The sequence below is a fragment of the Ammospiza nelsoni genome, chromosome 2 (assembly GCF_027579445.1).
Source record: "Ammospiza nelsoni isolate bAmmNel1 chromosome 2, bAmmNel1.pri, whole genome shotgun sequence".
Taxonomy (NCBI): domain Eukaryota; kingdom Metazoa; phylum Chordata; class Aves; order Passeriformes; family Passerellidae; genus Ammospiza; species Ammospiza nelsoni.
This window is the reverse complement of record NC_080634.1, coordinates 50,751,536-50,777,851: the sequence shown is the minus strand read 5'-3', so window position 1 is coordinate 50,777,851 and position 26,316 is coordinate 50,751,536. Positions and strand designations below refer to the sequence as shown.

The following is a 26,316-nucleotide window of genomic DNA, read 5'->3' as shown; positions in this document are numbered from 1 at the left end:
TTCTGGAACAGTGTTCTTCAGTGCCTTCAGCTGCAGAAGCTCTGATGGCTTGGAGAATTTAAAAGATCCAGAGAAAGAGGAAGCCTCTGGGGAGTAAACTGTACCCTAGAGCTGTGCTTTAGAATCAGGAGATTTTACATGTAAAGGTTAAAAGGCCTCATTTTGAGAGAGAAGCCATCAGCATGGTCGTATTTCTTGGGGCTAAGATGAATCTTAATTTCCTGAAGAAAGGATTGTCCTTAATTTCACATTTGGCAAGAACGGTTGGAGCAGAGGGCGAACGGAATCATCACAGAGAGATAAAGCATTACTGTGTCTTCTTCCAAGCAAGGAGCTGGAGAAGTGTTGGCTCCATTACTCCAGCCAGCCCTGGAGCTTCTCCTTGTGGGAGAAACATTCATCTGCTTTTGACTTGTAGGGGTATGGATCTGTGTTTATCAGTTCATCCTGCTGAAATGCTGTACCTCAGGAGTTCTTGCTTTCAGAGCAGTTTTGTAGGACTAGGAAAGTGCAAGTCTGTTCTGTAATTGATCGCTGCCTGAATTTTGGTTTTTTACACACATTTTTTCCTACTTGGTTGTTGAAAATTTTCCATAAAAACTAGAGGAGGTCCTTCTGTTACGAGGCGTGTTCAGAGAGCCATACGACTTTCAGGCACTATGCCCTTCTCCAGAAATGGGCACCTATGGTGCCATGATCCTGGTGTATTAGTTCTGGTAGAGATGTTACTAAAATGGACATCCATGGATTTTCCCTACAACTGCAGAATAATTTCTTGTTCCATCATCTGTGATCATTGAACTCTTCTTGGGTCTGCAGCATCAGTAGGATAGAAGGAGTAGGATAGAAGGATGATCTGTTTTGGGCAAAGCACTATTTTAATCCAGATTGTTTCTGTGCCTGAGTTTACAAGGCTTCCACAAATGTGTGTCAGAAGTGACAGGAGCAGCAGAAATGGGAGCAAACAGGCTGTGATAACCCAAGTGGATGGAACCAGGCCATCAACAGCATTATGGCCAAAGAGCACCTCTGTACCCATGAAACCTTTGAAAGCCCCCGCCAGCACACCTGCCCTAGGCTGAGATAAAGGTCTTGCTTGTCATTTAGCTGATAGTTAAATTTCTTTCTTCTAGGTGAGGAGGTAAAAAACCCTCAGAAGGCCATTCCTATTGGCATTGTGGCATCTCTTCTCATTTGCTTTGTGGCTTATTTTGGCGTGTCGGCTGCCCTGACGCTCATGATGCCTTACTATCTGCTGGATACCAATAGCCCTTTACCCAATGCCTTTAAATACGTGGATTGGGATGGAGCCAATTATGCAGTGGCTGTCGGTTCCTTGTGTGCACTTTCTACAAGGTAAGACACTGCTCCTCAATTTTGCGTCTCTGAAGGTACATCTCTCATGTACCTCCATCTCTTTTAAGAAATGGAGTGGAAACCAGGGATGAAATTCAGGGCTACTGACCTCAAAAGGACCAGGATCCCACCCTGTGGTAGGTACCAGAGAAGCAGGTGACCAGTATCACTTCAGAAAGTCCCATCTTAGCAGAAGAACCAGCAGGTGCATCTCAGGAATATAAATCTGGATTGAATGACTAAATCATGGAGGCAGCTATGCAATGCAGGCACAGTTTGGGTGCAAGACATCCTGGCCTGCTGGGTGGAGAGCAGACTTGTGTCAGGTGGTGCAGGGTGCATCTTCAGGAGCACATGGGGCTTACCATATCCAGGGCCATCTGTCTGCAGGTTACCTGCAGGACAGCCATCTGGATGGGAGGCAGGGAAGGCTGGAGGCAGAACTTTTCACCTCTTGAACTTAGAAGGCCTATTTCAGATCAACTTAGACATACTCAATTAGGTGAGCATCTCACAGAGGCTCACAGAAGTTACAGCTCTTTTACGACCTGAAAGTCAGGCTGGTTTTATGCCCCATGGCTAAGTTTAGCTATCCAAAATCATAGAGCTGCACTCAGTTACCAGCTATGGGTATTCAGAGGGAGCCCTTGAAGGAGAAGCTGAAGGGAATGAATGCCACCTGTTCTGTAGTTACACTGCCATAAACTTGCTTTCACTTGTGTGCCTGTGCTCAGCAGGAGGTGACATAAGTAGATTATTTCTCCTTCCTGTGTCCGTAGTCTCCTTGGCTCCATGTTTCCGATGCCTCGAATAATTTATGCTATGGCAGAAGATGGACTTCTCTTCAAATTTTTGGCTAAAGTCAACGAGAAGAGAAAAACTCCCTTAATTGCAACGGTGACCTCAGGAGCTACTGCAGGTAGGATCCAAAGACTTGAACAAATGTGTGGATAGGAGACATAAGCTCATCTTCAGGGCAGATAAGTCTGCCTGACTCTAGCCCACTTACTAATTGGATATATTGCAGAATACAGCATCCCAGAGGGTGTCCTGGATTTCCAGGGCATGCCCTGGGGAGTCTGCGTGAGCATGAGAAGCTCGCTGTGTGCCTGTCCCTATTTCTCAGAGCTCATTGCTTACAGTCCTGTCTCCTGCCAGGAACTGCCTTTATCTGCTCAGCCAGCCTTGAAAGTAATTAACACCCTGCAAGGTAGGAGCCAGTGGTGCCCCAGCATCCTTGTGGCTGCTGGCCTGGCTTGGCTGGAGACACTGCTCTGCCTGTGGGTAGCAGCTCTGCAGAAGATGCCAGAGCAGCCGGAGACAAGCAGATGGCCCCTGTGGCACTGGCATTTGTTAATCAGTTAGTCACAGCTGGCAGCCATCCTGTTCTCCCCTTCCTTCTCCTGGCCTGCCAGAAATACAGGAATTAAACCTCCTGGACAGCAAGGATGAGCAGCTTACCCTGTTCTTGCAGCCACCCCCTTCCTCACAATGCCTGGCAAAGAGGAGAGCAGCCTTGCTGCTTTCTCTTTACCTTCTGCTGCAAGTGTAGGATAAGTTGTGGGTACAAAAATGTGCCACCTTTGGTGGGGAGTTGTGCCAGACTGCTGCCCTGGGCTCTTATCTCCTGTGAAGGGGCTCAGCTCCTGCTGCTGGGACTCTCAGAGCCTCCTCACAACTTCCTTCTCCCACACCTTCCTCTTCAGTTGTTCTGGGGTCCAGACCATAGTGAGGTAGGAAAAAGAGCAATATAAAGTAAAAAAAAACAAACAGCTTTGTGGTCTCATCCAAATGGTCCATAGTGCCTATGACCAAAACCCACACAAAGCTGCAGGGACAACATTTGCCAGCTGAATTTCAAGTTTGGGCTGGCTATTGGGCTCCACGTTGTACATTAAGGCTGAGTGGGGCCAGGCTTGGCTCTGAGGTCCCTACACTCTCATATGGCTGTTGGTGCCACCTGATGTCTGACTGTGTGTCTTTTATCCACTTATTTGCCTTCTGAAAGCCCTATACAAATTCCTGTACAATCAGGGTTACCTAGTGAGACTGTGTAAGCAGGGTAATCCCTAAGGAATGGCAGCCTTCTTCTGGAAATCCTGGAAATGTGATGACACCTGCTACTTCATGATGCCCTCTTTGATGCTTGGTCCCACTGCATGCAGAAGCCTGATTGCAACCCAGCTAAGCTGAGACACCAGGGAAGGTGATGCCCATCCTCTGTTCCCTCTGGCTACTTCCAGGAGATAATTGTGACTTTAGGAGTGCTGCAGCTGCACTTGGGGACTAACAATGAGGTTGTGGCTTAAACCCCTGCTTTTTGTTGGTAGTTGGGTGAACATAGCTGTGCGAGACAAACAGGCTGGAATTCACTGTAGTAAGCATTTCCTGTTGTTTCAGCTACTGAGGCTGGGACAGCCTGTGGAGTCTTAGGGTATTCATGCACCAAGGCCTGCCTCTCCTTCTCTTGGGACATCTTAAGCTCCCCTACCAAGTCCTGAGCAAGTCACATGTGTGCTGCATTGTTATTAACACTGCTGAGATGTGCATGTTCTGCCATATTGCTGATTTTTCTTCTCTCTTACCTTCCTCTCCTCCTACAGCTGTTATGGCCTTTCTCTTTGACTTGAAAGATCTTGTGGACCTCATGTCCATCGGGACCCTCCTGGCTTACTCCTTGGTAGCAGCTTGTGTGTTGGTATTGAGGTAAGAATGTAGAAGCTTTGTCTCTTCTGGCACAGAGAGAATTCCACACAACAGTCAGATGCCCTCATAGTTTCTATGGGCACATCTCCAGCTACAGGCATGTGAAGAGCTTGTTTCTTTAATTTCATGGGGGGATTGTGTTAGTTGGATCGACAGGGAGGTCCTCTGAACTTGGTTAACCCCTGTTCCATGCCAGTCCTGCTGTGGTCAACTCAAAATGCTCCAGGAGATACGCCAAGGGGTAGGGAGGAAAGATGTGTGATCCTGGATGCCTGCCTTGTCCCCACTCTTGTGCCCAGTGGGGATACCATTTCAGGTTGTCCTCCTTTGAAAAGGAGATTTGAGATGAAGTCTAGTAGCAGGAAAAGAACTGAGCATGTGTTTGCAGGATCAGTGTGTCTTTGAGAAGTGCTGAGCTCCCACAGCTTCCCAAACCTAAGCTAAAAATCTTCAGTGCTTGGCACCTTACAGACAAGAGCACTCGATTAATGAAAAAAATATCTGAAGATCATGTTACTAAAAAGTACCTTTGTATAGAATGACTTACTCAGAATCAGATGGAGGCTCTCACAGCAATTGCACTGAACTGAGAACAGTCTTGCAGTAGGTGAAGGGCCAGTGCTGTTCTGTGGTACCATTGCTTTGTGATTGTGCTCTGCTCCCTGCCCCTTGAAAATTCTTGCGATTTACCTTATCCGTCTTAAGTTTCCTGATTTCTCAGCCTGCTCTTTTCCTCAGAGCTAGAAATGGCTTTTTAATTTGTTTTTGCAAGCTGCTGTACCTATTGCATGACATTTCCCCCATCATGGGTTGGCAGAGGCAACAGCCTGTTTTGTAGTGACCTTGGCAGCGGATTTGTCTGCCTCTTGACTGCTTAATGATGTAGCAGCTGAATTGCTTCCAAAGCTGTAAGATCCTGCCACTAGTTGCTTGCTGTGGCTGCACCCAAGGATTTCACTGCATTTCACAAGTTTAGTGTTTAACAAATGCCTCATTGTGAACACATCCCCACAGGAACAGTTTTAAGGTGACTTTCAAAGTGGCCCAGTCCTTTAGTCAGACTTGTGGCTGAGTAACTTGCCAAAAATTCTGTAACAGAGAGCTGAGGCTCGAAGAGTGTTTTTTATTTATGGTTGCACATGGTTGTGTGTCACAGCCCTGTTGAATGTGGTGTCCACAGCAGCAACCATTCTTGCTTCAGTTCTTCCTTCCTTATGTGGTAGCAGACAAGCTGGCAGAAGAGTCTGGGGTGGAGGGGTATGTGGCAGCAGTAATGCTGCTGCAGGGTGTGACAGCTGCAGAGCTGTTAGCTCAGCCACCTCTGTGCCAAAATGCAAGAGCTGAACTGCCACAGATGACACAATGGCCCTGGTTATGAGCATCAGTCTGTCCCTCTGCTGTTTCCTTCTCCTGTCACTCCCATGTCACTAGTGATATGGATGACAGGGCTCATGAAAAAGAGCATTGTTGCTTTAGAACACTTACGTTACAGCCACACTGTAGGGAATAAGAGCTGGTCGTACTTGCTTACATCATGATGACATCATTCCTCAAATTTCCTCTTGAAGCAGAAGGGTATAGAAGTGACGTGGGCCTATTCTGGTGCTGTAAAGGTCTGGCGTGTAGCCATGACTATCTGTGTGAGGGTATCACTCATTTAAAAGCCAAACTAACAGGCTCTTTGTGTCATTTCCTTTTGCTAGGTACCAGCCAGAGCAGCCTAATTTGGCATACCAGATGGCAAGGTCGACAGAGGAGACAGATAACAACGAGTCTGTGAGCACCAGTGAGTCACAGGCTGGGTTTCTGCCAGAGGAAGAGGAGAAGTTTTCCCTCAAAGCCGTACTATGTTCCACAGAGTCAGATCCTTCCAAATTCTCAGGTTTGGTGGTGAACGTCTCAACCTTCATCTTAGGTGAGTGCTGGGCAGTGTGTCTCTGGGGCACTGAGTCAGCTGGTAGGACTTTGTACTCACCATGGTGGGAAAACTCACCTCCTTGATGTGATTTTGATGAGCTTTTGTAATGGCCAAAATAACTGAAGATTGAATTTCTGACTTAAAAAGAAATCCACAGATGGAGTGCGTGGGGATGTATAGTGGCAAAGGCATATCTGTTATGGTTAGGTTTTTATGAGTCGCTGTTTTGTTTGTGAGCTTTCAGATTCTGCTTTGCCTGCTTATGGTTTGTTCTTGTGTTTTCCCTGTATCTAAAAAAAAAAAATCAGTAACCTTTGGTGTCTGTTCACAGGTTTCCTTATTGTGGGTATCTGTATCCTGACTTCCCTTGAGCCAAACATTCTGATAAATACTGTACAGATTATTGCCGCCATCCTTGTTGTCACTATCATCTTCATTATACGGAAACAGCCTGAAAGCAAAACCAAACTCTCCTTTAAGGTGAATGTCCTGGGACATGTAGCTAGGATAGAGGTATCTGGGAGGTGGTTGGAGGAGGAAGTGCATGTGTTGGCCTGTATCAGAAGGGGGACATTGGCCAAATGGATGTGCACAGAATACAGGCATGATGTCAGCTTTGCTATCCAGGAGAAGCTGGAAAGGCAGAAGCTGCTGCAGAGGTGTGGCTGGAAGGGAAGGGCAGGAACCTGCATTTGAGAGCAGATGGTTATAGGATAGGGAACAGACAGATACTGGAGGAAAGGGGATGATTGTGAAGGGCCACATTGGATCATGGATACAAAAGGAGAAAGAACATAAGAAGTAAACTTGTTGGCAAAGATCTAAGGCTCTAAGTGCATTTTCATGTCCTCCCTAGTCCTCATGGAGGCTAAGAGATGACCATTATCTCTTAAACAGCCTTAAGTATGAGGAACTCTGTTGTTTTCCTGCCCTCTCCAAGCACACCATCCTTTCTATATTAAACAAACACTGGGATGGATTTTTTCTCCCAGCGTAATCCTAAGTCATGCCTTATTGTATTGATTTCACGTAGCTCTGCAATTTATTAAATTAATTTTGAGTTATAATTCCATGCTCTAAACTGTGTTCATTTTGATTGCTCTTCAATTAAAAATTTTCAGAAAATTCACAGATTTTAGTAACTTAATACAGCCAGAGTTTTCCAAGGTTGTGTTTGCAGCTCATTTTGGGGTGATGGTCCCAAAGGTGGAAACAGAAATATCCAGGAGCAAAAAAGTTATGCACTCTCACTAGATGGTATTTTCTGAACATGCTTCTGAGGAGGTCTGTTCACCTTTCACTCAGGATATTTCACCTCTGTTTTTTCCCCTCAGCCACTACTCTGTCCAAGAAAAAAGAAAATTATACCTGTCACAGCTAAATCTGTAATCATAGAATCATTTTGGTTGGAAAAGACCTTTAATATCAAGTCCAACCATTAGCCCAGCACTGCCAAATCCACCTCTAAACCATGCCCCCAAGTGCCACATCTACATGTCTTTTAGCACCTCCAGGTGTGATGATGGCACTGCTTCCCTGGGTAGCCTGTTGCCATGCTTGACAATCTTGTTTCTTATCTCCTTGCTGTTCTCCGGGCATTTACAACCTGATGGTGATTTTTCTCCAAAATCACTCTGGAAATCCAAGGCTGACCTGTTTGTTTCCCAGTTGTTTTTCTGTATTTTTTAAAAGGTAATTTTTCTCTCTTCCCCAGTCTTAAGAGACTTTACCAGTCTACCAAGAGCTCTCACTTCTGCAATCTCTGGGTACATAGCTCACCCACCTAGGGAAATTTTATGTCTCTACTTACTTGACAAAGCCTTAGAAAAATAGCTTTAGAAAAATATTCCTTGTCTCTTCTAATTTGTGTACCTACCCCCTCTCTCTAATGATGTGAGCAGCTACTTTGCATAATTTTTTTGACAAAGCTTAAATTAAGAAAGGCCCACATCTCTGCCGGTTTGTTTTTGTAGATCTCCTTTTTCCCTTAGGAGTGAAGCTCACTTTCCACTTAATTCCACCATATTCAGAAACTTTTCTAGTAGTATAATTTGCCTTGTTTGATTTTATATTTGCAGTGCTGTTTTCTGTATTCTTTTTTTTTGCATTTTGGCTTTGCTGTCTCATTCTTCTTTGATTGTCAGACCACTAAGACATTCTTGGTACTGGTATAGTCATCTCTTGCAGTATTTGCTGGTTTTCCTTGCTTTGGGATAATTTGCTCTCTATTGCTTCATTGCCTTGGTACCTGAGGGATGAAGTTCCTCAGGTCCCTCCTCTGACATTCCCCTTACCTTCATCTCTTGGTCTTCAGTAGGTGCTTGTCATGACACAGTCCTTGGTTTTTACTCTTCTCTCCTTTGCCCAACAAGTATTTAGTATTGCCACTAAAATTTGCTTCGTACCTCCTTCTGGACCACAAAACAGGCTTTTAAAACAGATGAATAGCATCGTTCACATGCCCCTCCTGTGTTGGACTGATGTCCCTTTGGGTTTAACCTTGTCTTTTCTCACATCTGGCAGCTGAAGAGTTGGTAACAGCCATCACTTCCCATTTACGAGGGATGTGATGTTCGTTGCTGCTTGTTAACCATGCTTGTAGATGTAACATATCCCTTGTTCTTCCTCAGGTACCTTTTTTGCCCTTCCTTCCTGCTGGGAGTATTTTTGTCAATGTTTACCTCATGATGCAGCTAGATGCAGGCACGTGGATTCGGTTTGCAATCTGGATGCTCCTAGGTGAGTTTAAGTGAAAAATGCTATGTACAGAGTTACTAGATTCTGTTCACCATAAATTTATTATAGCATTCCAGGGAGGGATTCTGCACTCTGGCCATCCTTGGGCAACCCTGGTGACTTGACTGAAGCCCTTTAGTCAGCATGTAACAAGCTTTGTTTCAAATTCAAGGGTCTTGAAGCCTTTGTGTGGACAAAACAACAACCCATGAACCGTCTTACGGGTCTTGTTGCCAACAAGAAACCACAGAGCATTCCTTGTTGGCCAGCCTTGCACTGCTGTCCAGGTGGTGGAGCTTGTGCTTCTGGAGCTGAACAAGCTGAGCTGCATCCCAAGATGCTCCCAGCAGCCACTTAGATAGGGCTGAATTGTCTGAGGTGCTCAAATCAGGATCCTGTTTGGGGCTGGGATAGATTGACTTTTAAAGACTGGTGCCTGCCTGTGTTAATGGCTTTTTTCCCTAAAGAAGATAGTGGCTGTCTGCTAGAAGCTAACCATGAGGATGGCTGGATTTAGACTGGTGTAACTTGTATCAGTGGCTGTGAGTAGAGGTTTCTGTTTCTTTTCAGAGCTAACAGTGCCCTCTCCCTTGGCTTCCACAGGCTTTATCATCTACTTTACCTATGGAATATGGCACAGTGTGGAAGCCAGCTACGCAGCCTCAGCAGAAGCGGAGAGAAACACAGACACTGGCTCAGACAGCTGTAAATGACTGTTTGGCTTACGGGCGACTGAAAGAATGGCTGCAGTGAAAGAAACTTTGTGGTGGGGATCCTGAACCAGATTACACCTGTAATCAGTTATGCAGAAGTAAGGAAGCAGAATGCAGGCCTCCCCCACTTGGTTACTGCAGCTTGCAGTTTGTTTAGCAGCACAGTTAAAAGGGACCACAAGATGAAAAGACACAACTCTGGCATATTCCCAGCAGCACTGGTGGCTCATCTGGGCACTTCCCTCTCTCTCTCTCTGGTTTTGTTTTTTTTTTCCCCAGTGTGTAGAAAGAGAGCTGCTTCTGTGTGCAACTGCTGCTATGAAACCAGGCCTCACAAATGTCCTTCTTTCAGTAGCCCCAGGAATTCCTCCCAACAGATATTCTACTCAATTTTACATGGAGCAGGTTTTGCAGTGCTACTATCAGGCATAGACCAGGGTCCATCCTTCACCCTAGGTGAGCTGTACCCTCTGTGTATGCACACATACAAAAAGAAAAGATTCTCCCCAGTCACTAGATTTCCCCAGGTCAACAAAGCACCTGCAAGATTTGCATTCTTTAAAATATCAAGTCTTAACCTTTTTTTTTATTTTTATTTAACTGGGTTTTTTAGCTACATGCTCACATGCTTTAAGGCATGTCACTGCTGTGAAATGTTGGGAAGGTTTGTGGTTGCTGATTGTCAGGTGAGCAATCGCTCAGCAGCACACAGCTCACACCAGCAGGTGTTTCTCCCAGCTGTACACTCCACAGAGGGATTGCCAGCTTTAGTCAGGAAACCACATGCTGCAAGTACTGCAAAGGCTTGAAAACAAGGAGTGTCTCCAAAGAGCAGTTCTGCCTCTTTGCCTCAGAAACCACCAGTGATGTGGCTGTAGTGGTGGGGGTGGCCAGCAGAACTGAGCTAGCTCTGACAGCAAGTGCAGCCCTATGTTTCTCCCCCCACATCAGTCTTCTGTGCTGGCTGCCTGGCATTAGCAACTTTGGTTTGGCATTGGTGGCTGGAGCACATTCCTGCCCTGGGAGGGGAAGCACAGGAGAATCCTCAGAGGCACAAAGTGATGTGAACAATGCCTGGTGTCAGCCACCTGCCCAGAGGAGGCTGTGGGGGTGTGCAGGGATTTTTCAGTCCTGTCAGAATGTGCAAGCCAGAAAACACCACTAAGGCTCTAGGATCTGACTTGCTGAGGGGAGCTTTCCCTTTGGGGCTGAGATTGTCTCCAGAGCCTATCTGTAGTGAAAGGTGGGAAATTTGGAGTTGAGACCAGGGTCTGTATTTGATTGGCAATGCCTTGGTTTTGGCTGTAAGATGTTTTTTTTTTGTTTGTTTTAATTCTCTCTAATAGCTTTCCCTAGCCAAATTAATCCACTACTCTAAAAAGGCTTATTAAGGTGAGCCATGCCCAAGTAATGCCACTGATCTAAATTAATGCTTCAGCTTGTACTGAAAAACAAATCATAGAATTGTGGAACAGTTGGGTTGGAAAGGGACCTTTGAAGATCATCTGGTCCAGCTTACGTGACATCAGCAGGGACATCTTTAATTAAATCAGGTTGCTAAAAGCCCTGTCCATCCTGCTCTCAAACACTTCTGGGTTGGAGTATCCCAGATACTGCAGAAATCCCCTTTCCAATGTGAGTGGATGCTTTCCTAGGTGTCCTTCATACTACTGCCTCTGAACACTGGACAATCTTATTTGGTTTGTCAGCATGGCTCTTGCTGATGAAGCAACAGGCTCTTGCACCTGTCATTGAGTTGGAGAACTGAACAGACAGACCCCTGCATGACTTGCCCAGGATCTCACCAGGCATCTGATGCAGCAGAAAAGGGAATCAGACCATCTCCTGGATTTCATGGCTGGATTGTGGACCAATTCTCATGTTTCCAAGAGACTTTATAGCCTTTCTGCCCATTGAAGTGTTTTCATCTTTTAATTCTAGTACATTGGGAGGCTTTTCTTGACAGAATTGCAATTTGAGGAAGTGAAGGCAATGTGTTAATTGCCTCCTAGGTGGACTTCAGGGTGTGTTATGAGTGCAGCTTCCCCCACAGAATGAAGTTGGGGTTCTGCTCCAATCACTGGGTCTTGACCATCTGCCAAGGCTTTGCTCCTTGTGCATATACAAAGTCTTACTCAAGCAGGGAGAGATTAATATAGAAATTAAAAGCCACTAAGTTGAAGTCTGTTTTGTTTAAACACAGGCAAGCTCAACACACTCCACAGCCTTCCAAAAGGCACTGAAAATGTGGTGGGAGGGCAACAAGATGATAACTCAGACAGGATCAAAGTTTTGTATTGTACTAAAAATATAAGGATGTTTTTCCTACCTGGCTGCCAGCTTCTGTTCAGTGAAAACATGAAGCTTGTGTCCTTACCAAAGCTTCATTTGCATGGAGCAAGCCAAGGGCCTGGTGAAAAATATTTCAGGTGCATGTTGTCAGGCACATTCCCGAGGTGGGGTATGACCTGGTCCCTTTTTAATCCTTGTGGCAAAGCCTGAGCAGCTCTGTGGCTCTCAGCAGGAGGGCAGGGTGAAGGAGGCAGGATGTGGGGTGTTGAAACTGAGTGAACTGGAACATTGGGGAGTTCAGGTGTTTGCTGATGAGCCTGAACCACTGGCAGAAATGTTCCTGTTACCGTGTTCTGCAGCATGACACTTCATTGGAAACATTGCAGACCACAATCACTGTTCTGGCAGCCCCAGTCATACTGGAAGCATCCTAGAAAATGAGTCCATGGAAACTCCTAGCATGTGAGGCACTGTCAGGTAAGGCAGCTGACCAGCCCTGCTGCCAGGAAGCTGATGACTAGCTTCTGTCTTTACCTTAATGGGGTAAGCCTCTGATGGGCTTTTGCTTTGTTTCCCATTCATCCCAGTTCCCTTGTGCACAGAAAACATGGCAGGACATGCTGGTTTGTATCCGTCAGCCCACAGGTGCACTGGCGCACGGATTTATTATGAGGAATATATTACACTTATCTGTACATCATAATTGAAATAATACAAACTCTTCCTGTAATCATTAGCCACATAATAAACGGGACCACAGAACTCCTGCTGCATGGGAAACTGTACAGAGGCTCCTCAGAGTGTCCATGGGACACAACCACCATCAGTGCAGAGACAAAATACCTGATTTTGCACTTGATAGTTTTTCCTTTCCTTCCCCCACCTGCCACCACCGCAAGCCTTTGCTGCTGTGCATTGAGTCAACCCGTCTGTGCCAGCAGTCACTGAAGGTGCAGTCCCAGGAGGGACAAATGGTACCTTCCCACAATATAAAGGAGTTTTCCATGCCCCACTTGCTGCTGGCTCTCCTGCCATCCCATGGCTGATACCTGCTCCCAGTGCCCATCTCTGGAATCCCCTGGGAGCAGCTGTGGGCTGGTTTTATTGCTGCTACACCCTTCTGCATTGAGTAAAGATTAATGAAATTAAACAGCTTCCTTAAAGACAGAGATGATGAAACTCTTTCTGCTTAGTGTTGGCTACATTCCCTCTGCTTCCAAAGGCCATCCTATTTCCAAATGGCGAAGTCCCCACAGTGGCTATGGCATTTGGGAAGTTTCCAGCTTTGCAGAAGCAAACACTTCCCCTCCCCAGCTTGGCCCTGCATCAGGGGATCTTCATTCCCTGGGAATGGCTGCCCCATTCAGGGGCTGCTCCCTTCCTCCCACTGTCCGAGTGACCTGAGCTTTTCTTTTGCACCTAGTTCAGCATGCAGAGGCAAAGAAAGGACAGAGGAAAAGTATAAAAAAGGTATAACCTCTTTTGGGGAAAGAAGTCTTTTTCTGGGCTTGCACCAGAAGGAGCCACTCTTCACACCCCCCACAGGGACAGTTTGCTGGGTCCCTCTGGTTAGGCAGAACTTCCTACAGTTTTGTTAGTGATTGGGCACACCCCAGAGGGTGTGCCAAGGAAGAATCCAGTGAGAGGCAGGATTGGGAGGCAAAAATTAGATGGGAAAGGGATTGGCAATGATAACAAATGATGATGGAGCTGGGTTCAGTCCCAGTTTTCCCACCATAAAAGCCCCACTCCCAATTCACTGCTGGAAGCATCTCTTGAATATGGTTTTAAACCAACAAAGTGATAAGGAAAGCACCAGGTATAAAGGGGAAAGATTAATAAATTACAACAGATTCAGCCAGCCTGTCCTGGGCCAATTATATGCTTTAGTGCATTTAAAGTTTTGAGTAGCATCAATAACAACTCCAGTTGTTTCATCTCAACCATTTTCACAAAGGGCAAAAAGGAGGATCCTAGAAACTACCAACAATCCACTCTGACTAATCTGATGGCTCTCTACCATGGTGTGCCTGTGTTAGTGAGTGAGGGATGAGCAACTGATGTCATTTACCTGGACTCTGCAGGGCCTTTGACATAGCCCCACACAGCATCCTAAACTGGGGAGATGCAGCTTTGATGGATAGCAGCTGACAGTGGAATTGGCTGGATGGTTGCATCCGGAGCAGCTCAATGTCCAAAGGGCCATCAGTGAGGAGTGGTGCCCCTCTGGGGTCCGTATTGCGTCTGATATTTAAGATATTACTGTGTAATAGCGTAAATGACTCAGTGGGATCAGGTGCATCCACAGCAAGTCTGTGGATTGACACCAAGGTGAGTGGTTCAGTTGGTACACTGGAAGACGGGAATGCCATACAGGTGGATCTGGATAGGCTTGAGAGGTGGGGCCATGTGAACATCATGAGGTTCAACGAGGCCAAGAGCAAGGTCCTGCACCTAGGCCAGGGCAACCCTTGGTATGGATACAGGCTGGGGGATAAAGAGATTGAAAACGGCCTTGCTGAGAAGGACTTGGGAATACTGCTGGATAGGAGGCTGGACATGGACCAACAGTTGGTACTCAAAGCCCAGAAAGTCACTTGTATCCTGGGCTGCATCCAAAACAGCGTGGCCTGCAGGGCAAGGGGGGATTTTGCCCTTCTGCTCTTGTGAGACCCAGCCTGGATTGCTGCATCCAGCTCTGGGGATAAGAAAGACATGGGCATCTTGGAGTGTGTCTAAGTGGAGTGCCACAAAGATCTTAAAAGGCTGGAGCACTTCTTCTATGGAGACAGGCTGAGACAGTTAGAGTTTTTCAGCCTGGAGAAGAGAAGACTTGGGGGAGATATTTTCGCAGCCTTCCAGAACCTTAAGGGGGCCTATAGGAAAAATGGAGAGAGACTTTTTAGCAGGGCCTGTAGTGATGGAAGGGACAGCAGTTTTAAACTGGAAGAGGACAGGTTTAGATTGGACATAAGAAAAAGAATTTTTACAATAAGAGTGGTAGGAATAGGTTGCCCAGAGAAATTGTGGATACCCCATTCTAGGCCAGGCTGGATGAAGCTCTGAGCAACCTGGTCTAGTGGAAAGTGTCCCTGCCCATGGCAGTGGGGGCTGGACTGGATAGTCTTAAAGTTCCCTTCTAACCCAAATAACCCTCTGAGCCTGTGACCTCACTGTCTCAGAATTCTATTGGTGGAATGAAAGATGACAATGCTGTAGGTGTTGCAAATAGTTGTGCCATTAGCAAATATCAAAATTATTAAAGTCGTATTTGGCAAGAAGAGGCTGTGTGTGCATGTGCGTGCTAGGTATCTATCTTTCAGGTTGTACTTGCTGGACACACTAAAATCTAGCAATGCATTTCAACAGTAGTAGCTGGTGTGGCATGATCTATTCTAAGATGTTCAATTTACTCAGTATCACAGTACCATGCAAAAGCTGCTACAAAAATAAATTTCTCTAAAAAAGGAGAAAAAAAATCATCTTTCTTTTTAACACTGTGGAACAGGCCACAGGTGCTTTGATGGTGGTTGAAGCTGTATCTAAGCTGCAGTCTGTGAATCCTGAGTATTTCCCAGGAAAGCTGAAGCACAGCTCCCACTCTGGCAGGATGGCAGGGCTGTGCAGTGCCACCCCTGTGGGTGCAGGGCCTGCTGGTGCCCCCCCACACCCGGGTGAGGAAGCCACCCTCCCTGCAGCCGTCCTGCACCTCAGGGATTCCCTCCAGGTACTGTCGCCCTGCTAACTTTGGCCCCAGTGCACAGATCAGCCTGCATGCAGGCTCTTTGCCCTAAGCTGGGTAGAAAAGCATCCCACAGATCTCTTTGTTTTGTAAATTATGCTCAGGGATATTTTTATCTTGTTAGCCATGCCCATGAGGGCCCTGCAGACAGTCTGACCCCAACTACTCCTCGGCCTCACCGTCCCCTCAGGTGGGAAGTCACCCCAAGCCTGGGTGAACATTTTTGCTTCTAGATGGGAAAGTTAAAGGTAGTTTAGCCACTCATTTCCATGAATCTTCAAAGTGCTCTGTAACTCTGGGTAAGCTGTAGCAATGCGAAATAATGCAGATATGTGGAAGGAATGAAATTCTGACTTCATCTGCACCTATGAAGTTAGCTATGCTCTGTTTGGCATTTGCAGTGTAAGGAAGCTAGAGCCCTAGCAGATGTCCAGTATCTCATCTTACCATTGGAAACCTCTCCTCCAGCAAAGATAAGCAACTTATTTTTTCCTTCTTGCTTCTTGGGCTTGAAATAAAACAAAATGGACAGAAATCTACAGCCAGAGATTTTGATTGCATCCTAACCACGACAAGGTTAAACAAGATAAGATCTGACTAGGATTGAAATAAAGACACTAAAATTGAACCATGTTAACCAGTAACCTCTACCAAATTTGCTAAAACTCTCAGTTTTCTCATCTCTAGCCTATCTCCACTTAGAATATCAATGCTAAGAGTTAAAAAGTAGTGGATGGTATGTGTATCTTTTCTGGTGTTCAATGCAAAGGTGATGGTTTGGAAGGCAGTACTGTCTTAGAATTTCAAATTCGCTGGTGTTCATGTTACATAGAGTACCACTTGGTGGTCACTTGGAAGGCGCTTCTACTTCTGTGTAACTTTCTTCTAGGTTGGGTATAAATATTCCTGGGAGGCTAAACAGAAATGCATTTTGTTTAGATACAAGTCTTAGGCACGAGTTAGAAAACTGCTGACTGTAATGAAAATATATCAGCACTTAGTAGTATCCAATAATATAAAAAATGTAATTCAGAACATCTGCAACTACATATATATGTGTGTGCGTCTATATATAGGTATAAAGGTACAATACATACATGTATATAAACACAGACACATATACAGAAATATTCACACCATTTGCAACTAACCTGAAATACTGCAGCAAAAGTTCATTCTAATGAACATTAATAGAGCATTTCCCAACTTTTGGCTCTAACCATAGTTAAAACATTCACACATCAAGCTAAACCTTTTCCTATCCTAACTTTCTGCTGTTCTAGTTTTGGCTATCTTTTTTGCTACCCTAATCAACATGTCAGAACCAAGAATTTCTGTGTGGGGACTGTAAGAATACCCTGCCTAGTGTAAAGCTATGCAGCTACTGAGCATGCTTGCAGCCATGAACCCTGGGCGCCAGTTGATGGTAGGTAGTACTTCCTTGGATGGTAACACTTTGCAGACTGGAAATGCATAAAAGGCAGGGAACGTTCGGCACACAGCTGCCTGTTCATCGCCTCAAGGTTCTGACTTTTGCTGGAGAGGAGTTCCCTGATGAGCAGCGATAGAAAGGAGTGGACGGTGAGGGCGGGAGCTTGACGGGGCTCACGGCATCTCCCTCCTGCAGCTTCCAGAGCAGCTCCTCGTTAGTCCTGCTGAGCTTCTTCTTCTCCTCCACTTCTTTCTCAACATATTCTTGAAGATTTGCATTCTCCTCTGACAGTTGCCTGGAGAGAGAAGTGGGACAACATGTAAGGCGCTCTAGGGCAAAAATGGGGCATTCATGCAGCCACCCCTGCCCCTAGGGCTGAGCTGCCAAAGCTGTGGCACAGCTGGCCCCAGATCTCTTCACTGCTGGGTGAGAAAGTCATCTCTACAAGTCATAGCTTCCCCCTAGTGTCTGATTCTGCTTCCAGATGCACCCGTGGTGGGATGAGCCCCAGCCTTTCTCCCTGCCCTTGTGGAGTGTCGAAGTACAAAGAGGGTTGGCAGCAGTTGCATCCATGATTTTTTCAACTTGCTGCTACAGTATGCTAAGGAAAAGCAGTCTGGCCTTTCCATGTTCTGAATTTCAGCTGATGTCCTGATGCAGGACACAGCTCAGCTTCAAGTCTTCCCTCTACTCTATAAAAGGTCATGAGGTTATGGGTTTTTCTCCAGTTCCATCCTCCTTGGTCCCAAAATAGCCTCTATTCCTGACTGCAACACCAGATAAACTTCCCCAGTAATGACCAGGGAGGTGGTCTGCCTAGAATGCCCATAACTTCATGGCTTTCCTGGAGCTGGGACGTGGAAATCTCCTATGGGCACCACAGCCTTAGTGAGTCTGCACTCATCAGCCAAGTGACTGGTTTTGAAACAAATGGGGCAGGGCAAGTAGACTGTGGGACCTGATTGAGACGTGTTTTGGGCAAGTGCTGACAACACCCATGTCCCAAAGGATGCATGCAGGAGCACCAGGCTTCTGCAGCCCCACTACGCTTGGGCAGGAGCCAGCTCCTCATGTGATCAACCTGCAGCAGCTCTGGGCAGGCACCTAACCTCATTTACTAGCAATTTAGGGTTTTATAGGAATGAATAGGGAGGAACCCAACCTCCCCCTAGGTGTTCTCAGTGTTCAGCAGCAGCTGGGTGGGGATTTTGGATGCATACAAAAAATTCTGTACAACTGCTTTTCTGGATGTAGCCTGAAGGTGTAGCAGATGTCAGGGACTTCTGGTCCACTCACCAGAAGTCTATGAGAGGGTGGGGTTGGCATTTCTGATTTTGTTTAAAAGACATTTTTAAAGAATTTTTGCTTTTTTAACCTCAATTCCTACAGAAATGTAGCTCAAGAATGCATCTCTTTCTTCTCCCAGTCCCTGAAAGTTCTGAACTGTGAAGTGAGCAGTGGCTAGCAGAGTCACCTTGATCTCTTGGGTGTTGGCAACTGTCATTCTTCAGACAACCCCAGTCCAAAGGACCAAAAAAAAAGCTGGTTGATTTTGAGGGAGGATCTGAAGCACTGGAAGATCAGATCACTTATTTAAGTTCTTTGGGAACTCCCAGCAGGGGCTCTGTGGAGCTCTCGCATCCAAAACTGGGTCATGATCTACCTGAAAGGCTCTTGTCCTTCCCTTTGTACCTGCCCTTGTCCTTAATTGGAAATATCTCTGTGGTGCACCCCTCACACCCCAGTGCCTCTGGGACCCCCTCCTGGCGGTGCTGCAGAGGCCGGCTTTGCTCTTTCCTCTCCCTCCTCTCACTGCTGCTGGGCTGCCACGGCCGCTTGGGCACCCAGACTGCAGAAATAGCTCTAATCCGGGGCAGCTCCCTGAGCTCATTCATGCTGTGCCTCCCAGGCAGTGCCAGTACAACAGAAATCAGCAGTCAGGGTGCTTACTGCAGCTGGGAAAATGCATGCTTTAATAACTCCAGCTTTAAAGCCCTGGCTGTCCCTGTAGCTGCCCCACAGCTGTCCCCAAATAGTTACTTGTTGAAAATTATTCTCCTTGAAGCTGAGTTCCCAGGCTGACTTCGAATTCAGCATTTCTCCTGAAAGGTGTTTTTGAGAGCAGTACCTGAGCAGTTGCAGGCAACAAGCAAAGTGCTGCAGCTGGGTGGCAGCAGGGAGTGGAGGGAGGGTGCTGTTCCCCAGCCAGAGACAGAGCTGCAATGCAGAGATGCCAGGCGCTGAACCAGACACCCTGGCTGTTGTCAGCCGTGGAGAGACACTGCCACTTCCAGGCCACAATTCATCCAGCCCAAAAGCAGGCATCACAAACTGGTCTGGTGAACCAGAATTAAAAATACCCAGTTTTCCTCCCCCAGCACAGAAATGCTGCAGACACCCACCTCAGATAGTGAGATGTGTACTAGAGGTATTTACAATCAGGTGGGAGAAAACATAATTCTCACCCCAGTTTGAGTGGTAGAATATCCGCATGCTGGAGACAATTTCAAAAGGCTGAGTCATTAAGAAATGAGGCATGAGAAAGACAAAAACTAAAATCAGAGAGGAGACACTGACAGTTTAAAAAAATGGACTAAAGTTTAAATTTTTGGCCAGTGGCATCATTTCTGGATGCCATGACAGCTAGGTAGCTGCAGTGCTGGGACAAGACCAGCTCTAGTTTCTCCCTCTGGCACCCCTTCTCCCTGGCTCCAGCCTTACAGCATAATATAACTCTCTGGGACAGGGACTATCCTACCCTGCTCTTCATATGTCACCTAACAAGGAGCCTTGTCACCCGTGTCCCATTGTGACAAGGCTGCAAAAAGGGAGTGCTGATGAAAAAACCTGCCAAAGGTTAATCCTGCCTGGGTGACAATGACATCCTTAGGATGTCTTTCCCAGGATTTTTCCATTTTGCATCCTCATTACCCACTGACTAACAGGTCTCAGGGCACTGATACTGAGATCAGAACCACTAGCAAGCTTGTTCTCAGCAGCATGTCAAAATCATGGAGATGCACAGACAGATACATGGCCTTCCTTATGTTAAAGGAAGCAAACCCCAATATAAAAATATTTTTTAATAAGCAGAGCAGAACACAAATACATTTTCAGGGGCAAATAAGTTTTTCCCCTTCGGAAATAAGTGTCAGCCTTGGACAATTAAGACCTGGGGCCTCCTTTCAATCTCAGACAGATTGCAAATGCCAGCACAAACCTTGTTATGACAGTATTTTGCTCAATCCTGGCTCTGAGTTCTTCATTCTGCTGTTGCAGCATGGTGATTTTTTCTTCCAGTTTTAAATTTTTTTCAACCTGCAGCAAAAGAAGGTTTGTTAAGTCTGAAGAACACTCAGCACCTGATCCAAGATAATTTGTTCTATATTAATCTGTGGAGCAACTTCTAAAATTTGAGGATAGGTGGAGGTGGTTTTCTGACTGCTGCTGAGACTTAGAGACCTGACTCACACCACCCCATCATACTGGTGGAGTTCCTGGGGCCATCAGCAGAGCATTGAGCAGGGGCAGAGCTGAACCAGCCCTTACTTATAACTGAGGAGGAGGAGGGTTTTAGTTTTGTTCAGTGCAAGTGGATGTTTTCCTCAGTGGTGCCCCACAACTTTTGTCCTCCAAGGAGCCAGCGTTACCAGGCGTTGGAGAAGGCGCTGGTGACACTTGAGGAGCACCCAGCACGGAAAGTTGCCCAGCACTGTGGTATGAGTGGTCAGCCTAGTGATGGAGTGCAAGATGGGATGATGTACATCTCCCAGACATTGCAGTCTGACATCCAGCCTCCAGGATTATGATTCCTCAGTTATGGAGAGGAAAGAGTCACCCACCAGCAGCCTTAGAGTGCTGCTGCATTCTCATGAGGTGCGCTGGCCTCTGAAGACTCTTCTCACTGCTGCTGACAATGTCAGCTTAAATGACAGGCCTAAACCAGACATTTAACTTTAAGCTGTAATTAACTGAAATTAATCCTATCCCAAGCACAGGTAGCTTTTATTCAGCACAGTTCAAGGGCAGGGTTTGAGGACATCAGTAGCAGTGTATTAGTAAGATGTTTACAGGCATGTCCACAGCCTCAGGTACCCTGTCTTCCCCAGGCTTTGAAATTTGACATACTTTATCACCTTAGTCCTTGGTTTTCCAGCTGAAAATTTTGCTGAATTCAACAATTTTGAAAGAAAACATGATAGCACAGGGTAACCTTATCTCTGTGTGAGCTTGATTATTGAATTTCCCAACCTTCTATAAAGATCCAAAATATTGTGCACTGGGGATAGCAATAACTCACACTTAATGGTGGAGACATTAGTTTTAGGTTGTGTTTTCTTGTCTGTGCAGGTAATTGTAAAGGATACTCCTGATTCTCAGATATTCTGGTCTGTCCCAGTTAATTTTGTTAGAGCAGCACATGGATTCTGTCCCTGTTTTGAAATGCACTGAGAGAGGAATCACCATCATGGGCTCCCTCTCTGCTTCTTCAATAGTTTTCACAAGTAGCAGCTATGCCACCTGCATTTCCAGCCTCCCTTTCAGCTGCCAAGGAGCCAAGGCTGACCCTGTGTTTGAAATGCCCTCTTGCTCCCTTGTGAGGCTCCAGAGCATTTGGAGATGTCCTGTAGGTGCTCTGACACTTCCAAAGGTGTATCTTGAAATGGAAAGCAGTTGTGCCTTTGGGCCACAGCAGACCCAGTGTTTTTGCTGTGATAAAGGGCAGGAACAGGACTGTGCACTCACATGCAGTTAATGAGCAAAAGCATCTGAAGGACTAGGAATTATATAGGCTGTTGTTTGGGATTTTTTTTCCCCAGTGTTTCCAAATCCTGGCTTAGCTCCAAGAGTAGCACGTTGGAAGGAGCAGAGATAATAAGCCTCAGTTGCAAAAAGGCACTTTTCTCTGCATCCACTTACTAAAGCATCTGTTCAGCAAAATAATCACCAGAGTTCTCAAATTTCCCTGTAAATGGAAACAAATCTTGCTGAATGCTGTGCTGAACCAGCTGCCACAGCTCCCAGCTGAGGTATTGCCTCATCCTGTCACCACACTGTATTTTACTGTCACTGCAGGTTATTCTGTACAAAATGAATCCCCTTTCCCACAAAAAATGTAATTGATGGTGAACTGGGGAGTTCTTCATTAGGGAATCCCACAAGCAAAGAAGGAGAAAACAGCATAGCCTGCAGAAAAGCATTACTGGAGGGCTGGAGAGACCTCTTCCAGAGCAAGCCTTGCTAAGAACTGCTTGCTGAGTATTGCTAAGCCACATATGGCTCCCAAAATGCCTGCAGGAGCAGCAGCAAGACTCACCATGGCTCAACCTTCCCCCATGTGCCCTTTCCAACCCTGATTCCTGCAGGGGCATATGGTGCAGGCTGGTGTACCCTGCCACAAATTTCTCTTTTCCCCATTCTTCCTCCACCACTCACCTCCTGTATAACCTAACATGCTGAGCAGGTACTGTGTGAAGAAGCAATCCAGACTGATGGATGTGAACCTCTTTGACTGTGTCTTGCCCCAGCCTTATGTTGGTACTCACCTCTCTTAAGTTCATCTGCTGTAACCAAACTTCTCCTTTGTTAACTCTGTGATGTCTCCTCTGTAGGAAAAATGACAACTCACCTGTTTTTCTAGCTCCATAATCATCTTCTCCTGCTGGTGAATCTGGAGGTTCTTCATTTCCAGAACATGTTTTAAGCTCTTCAGATCTTTTTCTAAGTGTAGATATGGAGCTCGCACAATCTAGGAAATATATCAGAGATTTGGATATGTCAGCCATACATACACATTCAGCCATAAGACGGAGATTCCTCCATGTAACCCTGTTATTTAGGAGAATCAGTGGTGTGAAAACTGCCTGGACCTGGTCCCCTGCAGCCCATTTGACCCCTGATATTTTCTCCTTGACACCCCTATGGCTAAGATTCATGACTCTTCCTCAGAGCTCAATATTCAGGGTCTCAGCTGGGACCTGCCCCCTGCCCCTGGAATGAGGATCCAATTGCTCTTCATTGAATCAGGTGATGTGTAATACTTAGAAACATATATCTTGATGCCTGTACAGTTAGAGTTGTCACCTACCTTCAGCTGTTCCTCAGTGTTTTTCTTCAGAGCCTCTTCAAACCGGTCTGCTTTGGCCTTTAGAGATTGATTCTGGAAGGTGAGGGTGTCTATCTGGTCCTGGGGGGGAAACACACCAATTAACACATCAGCTGTGTTAGCAGCCCTCTCACACTCATACTGGTCAGTCTGTACTGCCAAACCAGGCAGTGGTTTATCAGGGAAGCTAAATAAGGCTCAGACACCCCTGTAAGGTGATATTTTTTTATATCAGGCCACTTGGAATCACAAAATCCCTGAAACACCTGTGGCTGATGCTAAATCACCTTGTGCTGGATGACAACAGACATGTCCTTCCTTGGCAGAGCTGGCATTTATATCACATGCATTTGTGTGGTCCTTAGAGTCCAAATGAGGCAGGAGATACCTGTTTCCTTCCCCTTTCTAAGCTTCTAACATGGTAACATGCAATGATGAGTTAGTGGTGTGGAATTCAAATGATCATCATTTCATCTCAGAGCTATATATGGGAACAACATGTTATTTTAAGCAATCATATTTCTGTTACCATCAAAGGCATTTCTGCCTATCCAACACCTGTAAAATCCACAGTTGCTGTGAAGATGGTATTTTTATCTTTCACAGTTGTGATTTCTTGTCTGGAGCATTACATCAGCCCTTATTGCAAAACTGCTGACATGCCTCGAGCTGTTGTAGCAGTGCAACAATATCTGCTAGCCAGGGCGTTTAAAAATTGCAGTTCATCTCTGCCTGGGAAATCAAACAGGGCTTGCATTAATTGCTCTGGCATCTTTACTTGTTCACACATTTCCAACCTTAGCTTGTGTCACAGGGGCGCAGTTCTGCCCTCCACTCCCTGTGATTTCTTCATCTAGCGAGTGAGAAGAGCACGGAGCTTTTAGAAGGATTAGACGACTCTGACCTTGGTGTTAAACACTGGGATGTGCAGTGGGAACTGCGATGTGCAGGGCTGACCTGCCCACCCACAGCCTGGCTGCACAGCAGGGCAGCCCTGGGGCAGCGCACAGCAGGGACTGCGCTGCCCTCCGCTGGGGCTGCAGCTGTGTCTGCAGCGTGGGACCGGCTTTACCACATTCAGGCAGCAGGAGGAGGCGAAAGCACAGACCCAGGCTCAGGGCCAGGCTGGGAGATGTCGCTGTTTCTGAGCCCTGGGGGTGCCAGCTGGCAGGTACCATGCAGACAGGGTGATGCTCACAGCCACTGCAGGTGCCAGAGCTCTCCCCATCCAGCAGGGAAGAGCTCAAATTTGCCAGCAGACAGCAGGGTCAAAAAGACATTTCTTTCTTTATCCAGATGCCTTTAAGTCCCTTTAAGTTTTCTCTCTTGTGAACCAGCCCAGGGGGAGGGAAGATCCCGAGGGTTTGCTGCTCTATCGCAGTTTGGACAGGCAGAGCACAGGAGGTACCAGAGCTGGTAGGAGCCTGGTGTGCTGGCAGAGGGCAGCGTGCCCAGGGCTGCTCCCCTGCACATCACAGGGTGGGAAACAAAGAAACTGCTCACCTGGAGTGACAGACGCAGCTTCTCAAAAGTCTCCTCCAGTTGTGCCTTTTCCAGCTTGTGAGCAGTATTCAGTTCTGGTTACACAGAGAGGTTACACAGACATGAATTACTGAGTGAAGTCCAGCAAACCAGGGTCTGAGAGCACACGTTGTGAGCCACATGCAAATTGGGATGCAATTTTAGGACATGGAATAGGAAACTGGTAGCAATATGCTCTGTGACCTTAGGTAAATTGTTCTGAAAATCAGAGTTCCCTGATCTTTCACTGTTTGCAGATACCTCTGTTTCTACATGGCCAGATTCTGATTTTTCAGAACTGCTCAGAATTCTCAGTTCCCAGGCACTCTGATCTGAAAAGGGTCAGTCTGACAATGGGCCATTTACCAGTTCAGAGTGAGAAACCCTAAATCAAAGGATTTAAAATTGGATACATTAAAAAGCTTGGGTTGCAATTTCTTTGGGGGGATAGAGAGGAGGGCCGCCACCTGAGATGCAGAAATACAAAGGACAGTGCTTCTCCCCAAGCTGTGGTAGATGAGCTAAGAGGTTTAGTCCAGTAGTGAGACAGAGAAGACTTGATTAAAAGTTTTCCTGCTAGAATAACTCACCCTGGGCGTACTAATTACCAAAAGTGTAATAAACAAAGTGAAATAAAGTTTAATCTCTAGAGCAATGGCATAAAATCATGATTCAGTGCAGTAGTAGCAGCAGTCTTTTTAGTGTATGGACACTATTTTTTGTGTTTTCCCTGCCAAGGCCATGGCTTCTGCTCAGCAGCCGCAGTCCCAGCAGCCATGTGTGACAAAGTGACACATGGCTCCAGTGGCTGCAGTGCCTTTCCAGGCACAGGAGGGCATTTCACACCCGCACCAGGAGCAGGGAGCACAAACTTCAGCCACCAGACCCTTGATGTACCACAACTTTGAATTTTATCATCAGAAAATACTAAAAACCAGAGAGATAAGATTATCCTCAAGTAATAATCAGCTTTTTGCTTATTTATTTTCAAAATTGTGTATATTAATTTACAAATGCTATTCTAGATACCTTCTCTGCCCATGAGAGAGGAGAATAGACTGTTCTCAGTTCATGTTATGCTCTGGACCGTGTCTCTAATTGACACAACGCAGAGCTAAGCAATATGGCGTGGTCTGGGAAACGTGGGAAAACCTACTAGAGATATTTAAAATATAGGAAAAAATAGGGAGATTGTACAGATTACTGTTAAATGTCAGCCAAAGCATGCTCAAAGGCGAATGTTTAGACACTGAACTGGTAGGGAGGGAAGAGCTTTGACTGCAGCATCAATCCTGTGGCCAAACTCTACCACAAAATAAAGGTAACAGAGCTGGGGTGCAGATTTGCACTTCAAAAGGCTTTAGTCTGCTCAGCATGGCCAGAAGTTTGCTACTGGAAATCATGAGTCTTGTTTTTAGAAGCACTTGTGGGTATTTAAGTACCTAAATTCAGAGATGTCCCAAGAGCTCTATTCTCCTGAGCATCTGAGGATTAGGCTCTTGAAAAAGCATTGTGTGAGAAGTGATGTGGAATTTGGATTCTATTTTCAGCAACACATAGAGAAAGCCTTATCTTTGACCCAGAGACCCCCCTCAGATAATTTCAGGTCAAAGTTAGATGCTGTAGACTACAGACATCTCTCCCTCTGCCCTAGAATGAAACTGGTGGTCCACCCCACGTGAAAGCACTAGATCAACACAAATTTTCTGTGTAATCTGCTCTGGAGAAAGAAGCACAGTGTCACTACAGCATTAATTCCTGCTCTGGAACAGCTGTGTAGCTGTTGGGTCGTCT

General features: G+C 46.1%; 2 protein-coding genes across 4 annotated transcripts in view; one reads left to right on the top strand and one right to left on the bottom strand.

The window, feature by feature from the left end:
* The window catches only part of SLC7A1 (solute carrier family 7 member 1), a 37,259-nt gene extending 25,496 nt beyond the window's left edge, over positions 1–11,763 (top strand). For all 3 annotated transcript variants that reach the window (XM_059493292.1, XM_059493291.1, XM_059493293.1), the window contains 7 exons: positions 1,134–1,356; positions 2,136–2,275; positions 3,960–4,062; positions 5,766–5,977; positions 6,312–6,460; positions 8,611–8,719; positions 9,320–11,763. In XM_059493292.1, the coding sequence (XP_059349275.1) occupies positions 1,134–1,356; positions 2,136–2,275; positions 3,960–4,062; positions 5,766–5,977; positions 6,312–6,460; positions 8,611–8,719; positions 9,320–9,429 (1,046 nt within the window). In that variant the 3' untranslated portion in view covers positions 9,430–11,763. The remainder of the gene's footprint in view (positions 1–1,133; positions 1,357–2,135; positions 2,276–3,959; positions 4,063–5,765; positions 5,978–6,311; positions 6,461–8,610; positions 8,720–9,319) is intronic.
* Positions 11,764–13,287: 1,524 nt separating this feature from the next.
* MTUS2 (microtubule associated scaffold protein 2) overlaps positions 13,288–26,316 on the bottom strand; it is a 243,294-nt gene continuing 230,265 nt past the window's right edge. Inside the window, exons 12-16 of the mRNA XM_059493947.1 lie at positions 24,505–24,578; positions 22,984–23,082; positions 22,525–22,644; positions 20,116–20,213; positions 13,288–17,190 (exon numbers count right to left, since the gene is read on the bottom strand). Coding sequence (XP_059349930.1) covers positions 16,974–17,190; positions 20,116–20,213; positions 22,525–22,644; positions 22,984–23,082; positions 24,505–24,578 — 608 coding nt within the window. The 3' untranslated portion in view covers positions 13,288–16,973. The remainder of the gene's footprint in view (positions 17,191–20,115; positions 20,214–22,524; positions 22,645–22,983; positions 23,083–24,504; positions 24,579–26,316) is intronic.